Raw genomic sequence first — 14,706 nt, forward strand, 5'->3', positions numbered from 1 at the left:
CATCACAAAATATGTTTGAAATATTTAATCATAAAAGTTTTATTACATTTATTCTGAAACATTTACCCGTGTCACATGGAAATCAAGCAGTACAATTTTGCAGAAACAAGTTTAAAACAGTTAAAGGTGGGGTAGGTAATTTTGGAGAAACCAGCTCGAGTGCGCTAGAATTTGAAAATACACAGCCGGAAAAAAATCTGCCACTTCCTTACAGAGCCCCTCCTCCAACACACACGAACGTGCACATGACCAATGAGGGCACGAGATAAGTTTGTGCACAGATGGAAGGCTGACAGGCAGGTAGGCCATCCAGTTATTTTAGCCGGGCCGGCTAAATTGATCGTGCTTTTTACAGTACTACGGCTACTACAGATTGGATTTTTTGTCAAAGCACTTACTGTAAGATATTCATTGCTATCGGGATGTTAAGAGCATTCCATTGAATATAACAAAAAGTGTATCTCGAGCCGGTTTCTCAAGCTTACCTACCCCACCTTTAAGTGATAACCTTTCCAAAACATTTTGAACCTAAGGACTCTACAAAAATCTCCTCAGATACCATCACAAAATGTCACTACTATTCATTGCCCTCGTAAACATCGAATCCCTCACTATTCCTGAGAAACTGCAGTGGCTTGGTATCTTTAAACAAAAAAACATTTCTTAGATTTCCTTCAAAGCCTTTTGAAAACAACCCAGAAGTAACAATAGATACATTTCTGTACACTTCAAACCCCCCAAAGTAAAGCTGACCTCCGTAGTTTAAAGCCACGTAACGCTCAAATGGATCTAAATCTTGGAGGACGCTCTCGTTGTCCACCACCACCTGGATAATTGTACTGTTTAAAGATATAGACACATTGTGCCACGTGCTGCAGCACAGTGTGACATTTCTGAAAGTTATTGGCAGGGAAAGCCTCTCCCCAAGATTTACAGCAACTTTGAGGTGTCCGTTTTCAAGTCCCACTGCGAGGTAGTCGTCATCTTCATGTTCAGCCTTCCCCATCCACATTACCAAACTGTTATTCGAGCTGGTTTTAAAGCTGAAAGAAACCTGTGTGTATTTAAAATTCCTCGTGTTGTATCTCGGGTCCTGGTATTTAACATATGAGCTTCCCACAAACTTGAGAGTGTCCATGGCTATTTCTGAGTCGCAGTACTTCCCACCCAGTCCCAAAGGGCATATGCAGCGGTATGAGGGGAGACCAGATGGGGCACATAAGGAACCCTGTTTGCAGACGTGGTTTAAACAGCTTACAGACTGGTTACACACAGAGCCAGTCCAAGATGGTGGACACACACACATAAATGAGTCACTTCCTGTTGACCTGCAGTGTCCTCTGTTTTTGCACACCTTATGCCCACAGGCGGTCCCATCCCAGTCCCCCACATTTGCTCCACTTATAGCCCCCATCTCTGTTAACTCCAACTCTTCCCCGTTCAGTATGAGTTCTCTTAAACCCCCAGTGAAGCCCACCGGCTCCTTTTCTGTTGCATCTGTGGAGACGAAGCTTAAGGTTGACACGCCCCCGATGAAGATGTCAGTAGCCACATCGAGAGTGGCCATCCCCCCAGTCACATTCTCTCTAGTCTCCTTGTTGTCCAGACTGAGGAAGCCTTGGTGATCGACCCGGCCAGCCGTCACCGAGTGCCAGGTCCTCCCACGTGAGTCCACTCGCTCAACAGACTGCAGGATGTGGGGGCCATCCCCCAGATTGTACCGCAGCTGGACAAAGCCCGATGTCAAGGAGAGGCACAAGAAGTCTCCTGTTGGAAGAAAATAAAATGGTCATACTTTTCAGTTGTAGTGATGTCCCTCTGTCAAAAAGTCAGTTCACCTGTTTTTGTAGTAGAAAAAAAGCACATTTGACAGGTTTACGTCAGTTTTCGACCAAATTCACAAGAACATTGTTTGTGGAAACTACTGACCGAAAATGTAAAGTTGAAAGGCTCTGAGATACACAATTACCTCTTCTTTTGAAATTGACTCCTTGTGAAGTACTAAACTATTACTTTTTTGGTAAAAATCTTTGTGACTTTTATATGAAGACATTGTCATTAACTACTGTACTATTTTTGTAATATACCATGACTTTGTATGCTTTTATTTCATCACACTAGACACTGTTTTGACTTTTTGAGATAGATATATATCTATTACTCAAAAGGCTGTTTTTATAAAGGTAAGATAAAACTTTCTTGATCCCAATTTGGGACCTTTTTGTAAGTGCAATGTGTATATCATTACTTTTTTATTATACAGTGGAATAAAAGGATCATTGGCATATATAATGTTTGCCATCGTGGCAGAACATTGAGAGCAAATATATAGTAATCCTGGATATCAACACACTCACATTCTGCACCGCAAATGTAATATTTATTTTATCAAAATAAAGCAGGATATTAATGTCCTCACCAGATCTGGCACTGAGGTGCTGTGCAGTGTAGACAAGGATGCCATCAGGTGATAAAGGCTGGAACTGCAGCTGCAGAACAGTCCTGTGTCTAATGCTCATAGGTGGGAATGACATCCATGAAGACTGGTTACCGCTGAAGAACGGATCACTGATGGTCACAGCTGTCACAGGCAGAAAGATACAGCAGTTCAACAATTGAAAAGTGAAGGTCTTGTGTTAATAAATAAATTAAAAAAAACATAATGATAAAGTTAAGGTTCAGTGGCGCAACCTTTCTCGCAGTAGAGCCCTGCGGTCCCGAGGGGGCACTGGCAGGTATATCCATTGGGCAGGGGGATGCAGGTGGAGCCATGGGCGCACAGAGGAGGGGGGGTGTGCTCCACATCACACACAGACACCGTCTCAGAACAGAGTGCTCCCTTCCATCCAAATGGGCACTGGCAACTGCAGACGGACACAGGCAGGCTCTGTGAAAAGCTTGTAAACGCTGTCATTCCTTTCGCTATACTTGTACTGTGTAACTGAGTTTCTATAGCCGACTGATGTTTAGTCTCATGGGAATATCAAGAACAAAAACATTGTCGGGGTGAATCCCTGTCATTCATAAAACCATTCACAAGTGGATTTGGTGCAAGTCATCAAAATGATTATACCAAATGTCATTTATTTTGTACTTACTACACAGATGAGCCAGAGTCCACGCATGTCCCCCCATGTCTGCAGTGAACATGAACACACGGGGTGACTCCACACTGACCCACGCTGCGCCCGAAGGCTGGATGTCCCGCAGGCTGGCCCAGCACTTGGAACTTTCTGTCTCTTCTTGTGCGAAACTGCACATCAAAAATGCACCCTTTGGAAAGGACAAACACAGTAAGTCAGAGGGGTATCTTTTTTTTAGGGGATAATCAGAGGAAACAGAACATTTTTAATTTTCCGTGTATGAGGTTTATTAGTGGACAAACTCAAATGTGAATATCCTGAGTTGGATTTCAAATAGAATGAGTGAAAAAGGGACAACTCTGAGTTAATTTGTTAAATGGCTTTTGGATCGTGTGACACCACAGGGGTTAATATCAAGTATACATACTGAATTCCAAACGTTTTTATTGGATGTTAACTCTTGAATTTGATGGAATAAATTATCTGCAGTCTCTGCCGTACACATCCAAGATGTCCAAGTTCTTAAATCCAGTCTCTTCCCCCTGTCATCATGCATCTCCCTCATCATATTTGCTTTCTGCTTTCATAATTCCATTTTTACCAAGACAATATTTGCTTTGGCCTGTACCTGCGGAGCACTGGGCCTTCTATAAATATAAGACCTGAGCACAAGCCATGGAGTCATCTGCACACGCTGACTCCCATCTCTCTGCTGCATTAGTCATTGGCATAAACAGGATGCAGGGAAAATGTCATGCTCATTCATGAATATTCATGGCATGATGCTGTCTTCTTGGCAGACTCAAGTGATGGTTGCCGAGCTGCAAACATCCAAAAGCGAAGCAGATTCACGAGGAAGATTATTAAAGCTGGTTATTTTTTGTTTTGCTGCTCTCATGACTCTTATTACAAAGAAATAAGAAACCAGAAGAGCCAAGTCTGGCAATAATACATGTGAGAGAAAAACATGTGCACAGTGAATTTGGATTTACCGCCTTACAAAAAATGGTTTCAGAATATTTTCTATTTAGTTCCTGTGGCAATCTTTAAGAATCCAAATCAATTGTACCACCATGCAGTCATTGCTTTATAATTTCATTTAGCAATTAAGGCCAAAAGCTTGTTTTGTTTGGTCACAGTGACTTTTGACCACAAAATGTTAACAGTTCATCCTTGGGTGGACATTAATGAAACATTTGAAGAAATACCCTCAAGGCGTTCATGAGAAAGGGAAGCAGAAGGTCACAGCAACTTTACCTTTCGACCTTTGGCCACCAAAATCCAATCATTTCCTCCTTGAGTCCTAGTAAACGTTAGTACCAAATTTGAAATGTATCGCTCAAAGCGTTCCATATCACATTCACTAGAATGTTTTCTATAAATGAATACAGGGATATACGCATGTACAACCCCATTTATTTTGTTAGCACTGGTACTGACCCTCAATGTCTTTCAACAAGTGTGATCAAAAAATATATGCATGATTTAAAAACACAAGCCTCCTCATTCCATGTTTTTTGATCAGCAGCTCAAATAGAGTAACTGATTTTTTCCCCCCGCCCCGGCAGCTGCAGTACCTCCTCTGCCACCTTTCCAAAGGGGAGTGTGGATCTGTTGATAACTGGGAGTGAAGTGCATTATCAGTGTGTTCACTGCCAGCCATCATGATTAGGGCTCCAGGAAGGTCACACAGATCTGATTAGACGCTCATGAGTTCTCATTACATCCCGAGCAGAGAGGTGATGGTACCACCAGCGTCGCCTGACTCAGGTAGTGCTCACCATTACAGGGGAGTACGACAGGCTGATACAGCACCGCCTGACTAATGCTGTACCATAGCTGAGTCCATTTTGAAAGGTTTATTTGGCGGGCAAAACAAATGAATTACATAATGATAAATGAGCAAACACCGAAAATCGCTCCAGGATTTAAATACAGAAAAGCTCTTGTTCATCTCAAATGGATTAGCCATGACATCTTATAATAACCAGCTTCATAGCTGTACTGCAGAGACTGCTGAATCTGGTTATGATGATATTCATAGCTGTTGTCATCATTACGGTTATGGCAATTTTGCTCCACAGCCCCGAGCATTAGCAGCACAATGAATGCTCTCCAGAATACAATCCTACATGGGGTCACCTGAGAGAAAGCATAAAAGATGTTGATGATCACAAAGATAATTTGCATGGCAGCCTTGTTCATGTGACTTATCAGCAGTGGAATGGATTTGCACACAACGCAAACTGCAGAGGGGTGTGAAGTGATTAAAGGGTGCAGGCACAATCAACCTCAGAGCTCGGTGCAGGCCTCATATAGCAGTCCGAGCCTGTAACTCCCTTTTTCATTACACGCCTCCCCCTCTGCTTACAAATAGACCGGAATCCTTGGAGGAAGTCAAAGCACAGGTGCTTTGACTCCAGACAACAGTGTTGGGCTGTAATAAAGCTGTTGCTGTCTTACCCTGAAAGCCATTACGGAACCTGGATCCAAGTGGTAGGAGTTCAGGGGTGTACTCATTATATCCACCCACAAAGAGCTGGTTGAAAACATTGAGGCCCAGCAGGGGGCCTGGAGAAGATCCTGTTCTGTTACGTTGCCCGTCAACCTGAGAAAGGCATTGCAAAATGTCAATTCACAAGCACAACCTTACCTTGCTGCCTCCACAGCTTTTCAATGTTGCTGCAGACTTTTTCAGCAGTGGTGGAGCAGCACTTAGATATTTTACCAGAGTTTAGGAATACTCGGTTACAAGTCAAAGTCCTGCATTCAAAATGTTACTCAAGTAAAGCATCAAAATATACCTAAAGTACTAAATAATTTAAGTAAAAGTATTTATTATGCAAATGAGTCCATCTCAGAATGGTATATATTATATGTTTTGATTATAGCTATTGATGCATGAAAGTGTTATCAAAGCTGGTAAAGGTGACTTTGTATACTGCAGGGTAGATTGTGAAATCTCTCCAGGTTTAAATAAACTGCCTTTTAAGTGTTGATTATATTTCACATTTTGTATCCAAATCTGTAACTTAAGGTAGTAACGTGTACAAGTACATGATTTAACTCTGAATTGTTGTGGAGTAGAAGTACAAAGTAGCATGAAATGGAAACACTCAAGTTAAGTACTAGTATCTCAAAATTGTACTTAAGTACAGTACTTGTGTAACTTCCCACCTCTGTTTTTCAGCCACACTTAGATGATGCAAACATCCTTTTCCTGATCACTGGACCACAAATGATTTGTTGGTACTTAGCAGCCTGATGTGTTCTCAGAAATCATTCACCTTACTGTGACACCATTTACATCCTGCATCACCTACACTGGGCAGGACAGATCTCTAAAGTGTTTATGGGCGGATGTACACAGTGCCAATAAATGAGCGGTAAGAACGGTAAAAAAGTAAGATTCAGAGTTCCAAGTTAAATATCACCTTGTACTTTGTATAAGCACTTTTGCTACTGATACTTTTATTATCTGGTTGATGTTAAACTGTACTTACTTTCAGTGGTACTGTGAGGAAAAAAAACAAGATAATTACATTTATACTTGATACACATGAAAGTCAGATTGGAATAACATGAAATATTTTGTACACAAAATGCTGTTAAAGGAAATACACATTATTTCTTCCTATCCCTTTAACTATCTGGTGATTCCTTAACCTTAGGAAACCTTCGAATGATTTCAACCTTGAGGTTGGGAACCACTGTTTTCCAGGATAATTGTCTATTGAAGCTATTCTGGCGGCCCAACACCTTTCTTATGAACAAAAAGGACACCTATCAACACCAAATCACCTTCAGCCATCCGGTTCTCTTTGACCTTCCGAGCGTAACGGTGTGAATGTTGGACTGCAGGTTCAGTCGTTCACTGAATATGACTGCCACGCCCGATCCAAGGTTGAATCTATGCACCACTCGGCCATTCCGCAGTCCCAAAACAAGGAAGTCATCACCATCATCGCCTGGAAGACACATAAATAGTTTGTTACAAGCACAGTAGACATGAGAACTGCAAACACTGACCTTACAATTACACCATTTACCGATCTACACCACTATGTAGGATATGTATATGAATATATAGGGTTTGTGGGTGATAAGACGCATTGAGTACGTAGTATGCAGAACACTATGCGATTTTAAACAGCCATTAAAACATCATCAGTAAGACTGCATCTGTAGTATAAGCATACAAATACATTATGTTTGTTTGCTGCAATATTAATTCTATTTTTGTTCTATATTTTGCCTCCTTTGCTTGTTTAATTACGTGTACCTTGATGACTGCCACTCAATAATTAAAGATGTCACTTCATTAAACCAATTATCATGCAAATTATTTGTTTTTTTATCTATTCTTACTTTGTGCCTTTGTACCATTTCAAACAGTGCTGCTCTCTCTCCTGACAAGCGTTTCATTATTCATATTCATATTGTTTTGTTATGCCTCCACCTTGATGAATTGTACTCTCAAGAGAAAACGAGTGCATAAAATCCACAAGATCTTTTGTATTCCTTTGCCCTCTCCCTCGTTTGATGAAATGTGCTGGTGACAATGACACGGCAGTTACCTGCTACTAAGTCTGACCCTGCAGGAAGAGATCCTAATTTAAAGTGATGGCTGCTGACAGCATCACATTGCACCTGCATCTCAAAGACTGTTGAATGCAATTAGCATGGATACTTTTGAGATGCTCAGTTCACATGTTCGTTTTTATGCCAGCAATGCCATCTTGCTCCCTTTGAAAGTCAAGAACAATAACAGTTAGCTGTTAACAGCACCAGGATATCAACTAATTATTGGGATGCAGAAAGACTCATTTTGAATGTCTCTCAATCTGCCCCAAAATAAAATCCATTTAGGGTTTAAATTGATTGGAGGATCTCTGATGAGATTGGAAATCCATTAGTCAGTGCATTACAGCAGGTGAACACTTATTTGTAAATCTTTAATGAAGTATGAAAACAAAAATCGTTTCAATGTTTCTTTTCGTCTTTTCATTTGACCAGTAGAATGGTTTTAAATTGCTGTGCGGGTGTCTAAATTGAGCTCACCTTGTCCTTTATGCCCAGCGAACAGCATCAGGTTATCTTTCACAGAAGATGAATTATTGGCCAGTGTGAACTTCAGCTTGAACTCGTAGAAGAAACTCAGACTCGGGATGGAGGAATAAGCCACGAAAGAAGTGTAACCAAACTCATCACTTCCACTGAATCTGGCACGGGTAATATTGATGGCTGCAAAACAAACACATTTATTTTATACATGTGTTAAAATGGGACTAGGGGTATTTTGTGTTTGTGTGGCTTGAATTGAACAGGCCTGATTCATCTTCTCCCTCTCAGGTTACCAAAAGATGGCACTATTGCTACACATTACATACCAAGGGTTAGTGAAATATTTTCCTTTCTGAATCTATAAGATGATGACCTGTTTTCAAACACCATCACCTCTTCAGTCCTTTTTCTATTTCCATTAGTAGCTGTTTACAAAAGCTTCTGGCAAGCACGCATCGCTTCATAGCTGATGTTCACAAGGGTAGCACAATAATCCCATGATATTCAATTACAATCTCAAGTTTACTTATTCAGAATGCATGGTTGATTCTCTTGTATCTCAGCACACCATCTCTCTTTTCATTTGATTTTTCACTAGGGACTCGATGTAATTTCCCCTCCCCTGCTCGTAAAAAAATGACATGATGTGCTGTTGTTATTTCAGCATTGAGGTTTCACAAACACAAATGCTCTTCTTCAACACCTTGCATACTCTTCTGCAGCCGCAGGCTACGGCTAAGAAGGGCTCAGAGCTCCCCTCTGCGACTGCCCTCCGCTCTGTGTGGTTGCTAAATTATTAATAAAGCTGGGAATGCTTCTGTTATCGTATCCAGAGTGGTAGAGCTGCATCTGCCTTTTGTTTCCGTCAAATGAGTGTTGCAGCTATAGGTAGTTCTCACTTAGCTTTTTTGCGTGTGTTTCAAATACACATGATCATTTGAATGCCCTACAATAACAACTGAGCTCAGACTAGATACAAACATGTGAGCCTTGATTACAAAGATAAAGGATCTTGGATTTATTAATAGGAGGCTACTTTGTTCATGGACACACTACCCATGAGCCTACTGTACAAATAAAGTCCAAACCAATCCAAACTGATATTTGCAAATATTAAAAGACCTGTAATAAATACGAAGTCATTTTGATTTGATATTCTGTTATTCAGTAATGGTTTTCTATCAAATAAGAGTTTGGGTTTTCGCATTTCTGATTACCTGATTTATTAATGAACTTTAAGTGCCTTCTAGCATCTTTGTCATATTATATTTCTACAAGCTTAAGTGGTTGGTATAATATCACAAACTGTACTATCTAATTAAATCTAGCAAAACAGATATGCTAGAATTACTTATTAATGAATTATAAATATTGTTAAAAATATTAGTAGAAATTGTTATCTTCTAAATCCAAACTTCAGGTGCCACAGTTTTAAAAAAAAAATGTCTTTAAGTAGAAAGGGTCAAGCTTACAAGAGAGAGACAGAGAGTTTAATCCACATCACCCGGACTGTCTCCATAAAAACGGAGCATCAGAAGTTTCAGAAAAAATCTAAATGTAATTGAATTTATTTTACATGGATTTATCTTTTGCAACTGATAAAATAAAGTTCAACATGTGAGAGCTATCCTACAGGCAGGTGGAATATAATACAGTCTCTTTAATCCTGTGAAAAGGTTGAATTTAGCATCAGTGACTTTTCGGTGAACCGAACAGCTTTCATAGAAAATCACAATGGTCTATATCCCTCTTGTGATGAAAAGGTAAATAGGAATTCAGAAATAAATAACTGAGTACATTTTTAGGTTTTCGTCCCACATGTGACTAATTGAACTGAAGCCACCAGTATAATGAATAATGTGTACTGATATAATTGAGGTTCTATTAGAAAAACCCATCATTGCATTATACTTCAGAATGAGGTTCAGTGCTGGTGAAAGTCACGTGCTTGCTGAACATATTACTAACAAAGAAGCTCATGGACTGTAGCTGTGAAATGCATCCATCTATGGATTATAACTTCACACTCCGTCAAATAGTATCACCTTACATTTACACTGCTGGGTATTTGAGTAATGTGCTGCAAACCAAAAGGAGCGGCAGAAGAAAAACAGAATGACATGCGGCGCCAATCAGACTGTGAAACTCATTTTGACAAAAATGCATGTACACTATATGGTCTGTATGGGGTGCATCTTAGCTGTCACAGTGCAGTTGGGAAACAACAACTCTCCTGAGTGAGACTACACTCACACTACTAAATTATTTTCAACCTGGGAACAATGCAAGGTTAACAGAAACTTTGCTAAATCAATACTCAGCTGAAGTGCTGATTCTGAATAATGCGGAATGATGCTGAAAATGGATTGTTTGAAATATATCTATGAAAATATGATGAAATGTCTACACTGTTTTTGACTGTTGAAAGCAGTGTTCGCATTGTTTTTCTGCCAAAATCTTTTCTTCGCATCATCCCTCCCTGACTTGGAACATCTTTTTATTAAAAATACCATTGTAACTCAATATAAATGGCCAACATCTCATATGTTAGACAAATAGGATAAACTATTCTTGGATTCGAGAAACGAGCCATAGTACTAGGTGTATGTCACATGTGGAAATTATTTTTGTCCTTTAATTCTAAACATAAACAAACTAAACATCAATCTTTAACATGAGGTATGGGCAACTTGTATACCCAGGTTCACCATTAGTGATTCTGAGTGAAGTCATTTTGAATATTCATTCATGTTTAATGAGCACGACTCTTGAGGCCTTTCAGCATCAATAGCACTTATAGTCATCTCTACAGGCTGGCTCATAGACAAAACCTATCCATTAACCTGCAGGTGGTAAAATATTATATTTTAAGCAAACATTTAGCTCTTTAAAGTTTCCCTGCTGGACATACAACTTTAGCTTTGTCTCAAATAAAGGGGAAAAAAAACAGGCGAACTTCGGCTCTTATCTCATCTGATGTAATCAGGATTAAAATTCAAATGTCAGCCATATACTTAGTTTGACACTGGAAGGTTAGATTGTCCGTTCGGGATGTAGGTGTTGAAGGTCTGTCAGAGGCTGTGGCATGGCTGAGCGACTTATATGCCAAGCACCCTGCTGCTCCCAGAGTCAGGTTAGTCAAGCAAAACCCTTTTGTTTCTTTGAGCCACTGACTGTGAAGCCTCTCTCATGGCATTACTGTTAGAATAGAGACCTTAAAAAGATCATTAAATATACTATACTACCAATAACAATAAAATATAATTAACAATATTCTATACCTTCTTTGGTTATCACCAATTTGGATTAAACAGGAGTCTACAGCTAGGTAAATGCTAATGTTAACATGCTAGCATAGTCAAAATTACATTGCTTTAAGTGTTGATTTTAAAGCAGGTATGTTTTTTTATTTATTTGCCAATTAGCATTTATCATAAATGTGAATTTTTGTTTTGCATCTACATTATGTTGGCATTAAACAAAGTATTGGACAAAGATTTTGACGTGTTAACGCTGGCGGTGCTAAAAGAAAAGTCATGGGATCACCAAAGTCGGAGGGACTCTTGCTCTGTGGACATTTAAAATGAACTTGATGGCAATCTTTCCAATATTTATTTCAGTCTGGACCAAAGTGTCTGACCATCCATCAGCTGTCCCCAGAGCCATGTTGCTAGCATGGCGAAAAATACAGCACGTTTTTACAGTCAAATTCTACAACAGTTGTCCAGTATGGCATAATTTGTTTTCTGCTAATCAGTTATTCAGGAGTCCTTGAATAAATGCAAAATGTAGCTGTGTATTTTTGATGTCTTGTCTTATTAAGAGACTTTATACAACATCATTATTTGAGTTTCACTACTCAAAAACATAGTATTTAAAACAGTATAGAGTCCGCCACAGAAATGTGTCTTCCTATTGTTGAATAATTTCAGGAATATTACAAACTTATCAAAGGATTCAAAATACATTAGTGTCAGTCAGCAAATGACCCTTCATCAATTACTTGCTCTGAAGTTGTGGGATAGAAATAAGAAGTTTATGTTTCCATCCATTTGTGTTATAAGTTAGTCTTTGATAAAATGGCGAAAAAGTGACCACAGATGGGCGCAAGTAACAGTAAGCGAGATTATTAATAACTTTGCTGGCAATGTGAGAACACATGAACACCCTGCTGTTCAGGCAGAAACTTGACATTTTGTGAAGAAAAAAAAAGTTGTGAAGAAAAGTTGCTTTGAGTCACGCGGCTAAATCTACAGTAGCAAGAAATGAAGATCTTATGAACTCAGAAAAAGAGTAATTCGGGGTATTCAGCAAAGAGGCATAGAGTTTTCCCTTGATTATCTGACTATTGCTGGAGGAAGAGGTTTCTGCCTTTTCAGCACAATTTAGTTTCATTAATCCCTTTACTTAACAAGAAGCTCCTATTTTACCAACTGCTCAGGGCTCTAATTCACCAACTGTTTGCAGATCAGCCTCTTTATAAAGCTGCTAAATCTGCGGCGCATTGATCTGTGAGCCCTTCTCTGTAGCACTCACGTTCATCACACAGTAGACCTTGTCTTCCGTACGGGCAGAGACACACGGCCTCCAACGGAGACTTTGGGATGCATGTTGCTCCGTGACCGCAGGGGTTGCGCTCGCAAGCGTTGAACTGGCACAGTCGGCCTGTGTAGAGCGGGGGGCACTCACAGAACCAGTCCTCAGCATCACTACACGTGTAGACATAGAGGAAGGCATCATTAGGACAGAGGTGAAAATGGACCATGACATTGCAGCAACATGTCCAGTGGCAACACACACGGAGATAAGTGATAGAACACCCTGTGATGCATGGAAAGAACCTGAAAAGATGTTACAAATAAATGTGTCCAGCCTGATTTTCCTTGTGATATATGAGATCTGCTGAAACACTTGAAATGGAGTGAACATGTGTTGAAGAAAAATAAGAATCTTGTTATGGAGTTATTCATCTTAGCAGCTGCTGCAGAGGCAGAAATGACTTCTTTCAGTGAAGGTAAACACCAACGCAGCCTGAAAAATAACAGCAGAAAGCAGAGATTAGTAGCATGTCAGAAAACGTATAACCATGTCTTTTTTCCTCGATGCATGCATTTCCTGTCTTGGCTAGAAGGAGGGTGATCTAGCATACAAAGTAATATCCAGACAGCGACTTTTTAAAAAGCACCGAGATGTGCACAGCTTTGAAAGGTATATCATCAGATAGAGGAAGCATTGGTGGGGTTTGAAATCTATAAATTAATAATGTGTTTTGAGCAGCAGCACTGGAGGATGTATTTTGCTCTTAAGGAAACCGGCTTTTTGAGATAAAATATTTACATTCTGTCACCGGAGTTGAGCATTGTTAGATCTGACTGTATTGAAATATAAAAGGATTTTGTATCATGCAGTAAACATTTCTAGTGTGTGATTATTAACAGGCTGCGAACGTCATTTTCAAGACATTTAACAGCTGAACACACTTTCATAGCCGATCGTGACCGCTATTTTCTAAATAACAGTAACAGATGAAAATTGTCGTGCGCTTGAACAGAACATACTTTGCTATTTGTATAATCTTTGACAACCTGCTAGAGGAAGAATCAAATATTTAATAGAGCATCTCCTGGTGCAGTCTCTGTGTTTCAATGCTTTGGGTACTGCTAATTTGTCCCCAGCATTGTCAGTTAGTGTTTGTGTTTAAATGTTGACAACACACAAACTGCGTGGGCTTTCCTCCAGATGCTCCACTTTCCTCCCCCCGTCAGAAAGCATGCAGGTTAGGTGAATTCATGGTAGGTGGGAATGTAACTGTGAATGTGTTTGTCTGGCTGCTGTGAGACTGCTATTTATCCTCCAATACTCCCCCCTGAATATGATGGATGGATGCACAAACTAAACAGTTATTCAAATTACAGAAACCTTTTTAAAATAAACGACTTGTGTTTAGTACAAATCTGATACTATAGAAACCATGACAGTAGATCATTTTCACAACATTAAAAGCCATATTTTGAGTGAAGGCAAGATGTTCATGTTTCTGGGATCTTTAACATGGCTTTCTGTAGACACATCTCTATGAACTGCTTTTGTGATTTAACAAAATAAATATTCATTCATTTACATATTTTATGAATTCAAAAATTATATGACTTATATTCAAAGTTATTGTGTTAAATCTTACTTAAAGTGGACCTATTATGCTATATTGGAAAAATATATTGTAGGGCCATTCCTATACAAAACATGTCTGTGAAGTTTTTTGCTTAATACCAAACAGTTCACCCATTGTAGCCATGCCTCATACTGCTCATACCCCTCTTCTGCAGCCCTGTTAAGCCCCTGTCACACTGTCCCGGAATTGACACTCGATGGACACACGATAAAGGACATTTTCAAATTCGGCTCTGATCGTAGCAACATCGGGCCATTCGTGAGGGCATCTTAAGCCATCGTATGACCGCCGGTGGAGTTTCTCAGGCTCCGGCAGCAACTTCGTGAGCGGCAACTTCGTAGGCATGCCAAAAAATTGCCGAAGTACCTTGCGAAGGTTAATTTTCGT

The 14,706-nt window shown here is 39.7% G+C and overlaps 1 protein-coding gene across 1 annotated transcript; it reads right to left on the reverse strand.

The window, feature by feature from the left end:
• Positions 1-456: 456 nt before the first annotated feature.
• Positions 457-13,355, reverse strand: eys (eyes shut homolog). Its single transcript, XM_010766315.1, has 8 exons — positions 12,684-13,355; positions 8,145-8,327; positions 6,885-7,051; positions 5,547-5,691; positions 3,099-3,273; positions 2,692-2,864; positions 2,420-2,581; positions 457-1,767 (listed from the first exon to the last, which is right to left on the reverse strand). Exons 1-8 carry the CDS (start codon positions 12,910-12,912, stop codon positions 578-580), a joined length of 2,424 nt encoding a protein of 807 aa, XP_010764617.1. The 5' UTR covers positions 12,913-13,355; the 3' UTR covers positions 457-577.
• Between the last annotated feature and the right edge of the window lie 1,351 nt (positions 13,356-14,706).

The sequence above is a fragment of the Notothenia coriiceps genome, unplaced genomic scaffold, assembly GCF_000735185.1.
Source record: "Notothenia coriiceps isolate Sejong01 unplaced genomic scaffold, NC01 NC01_scaffold00003304, whole genome shotgun sequence".
NCBI classification, from domain to species: domain Eukaryota; kingdom Metazoa; phylum Chordata; class Actinopteri; order Perciformes; family Nototheniidae; genus Notothenia; species Notothenia coriiceps.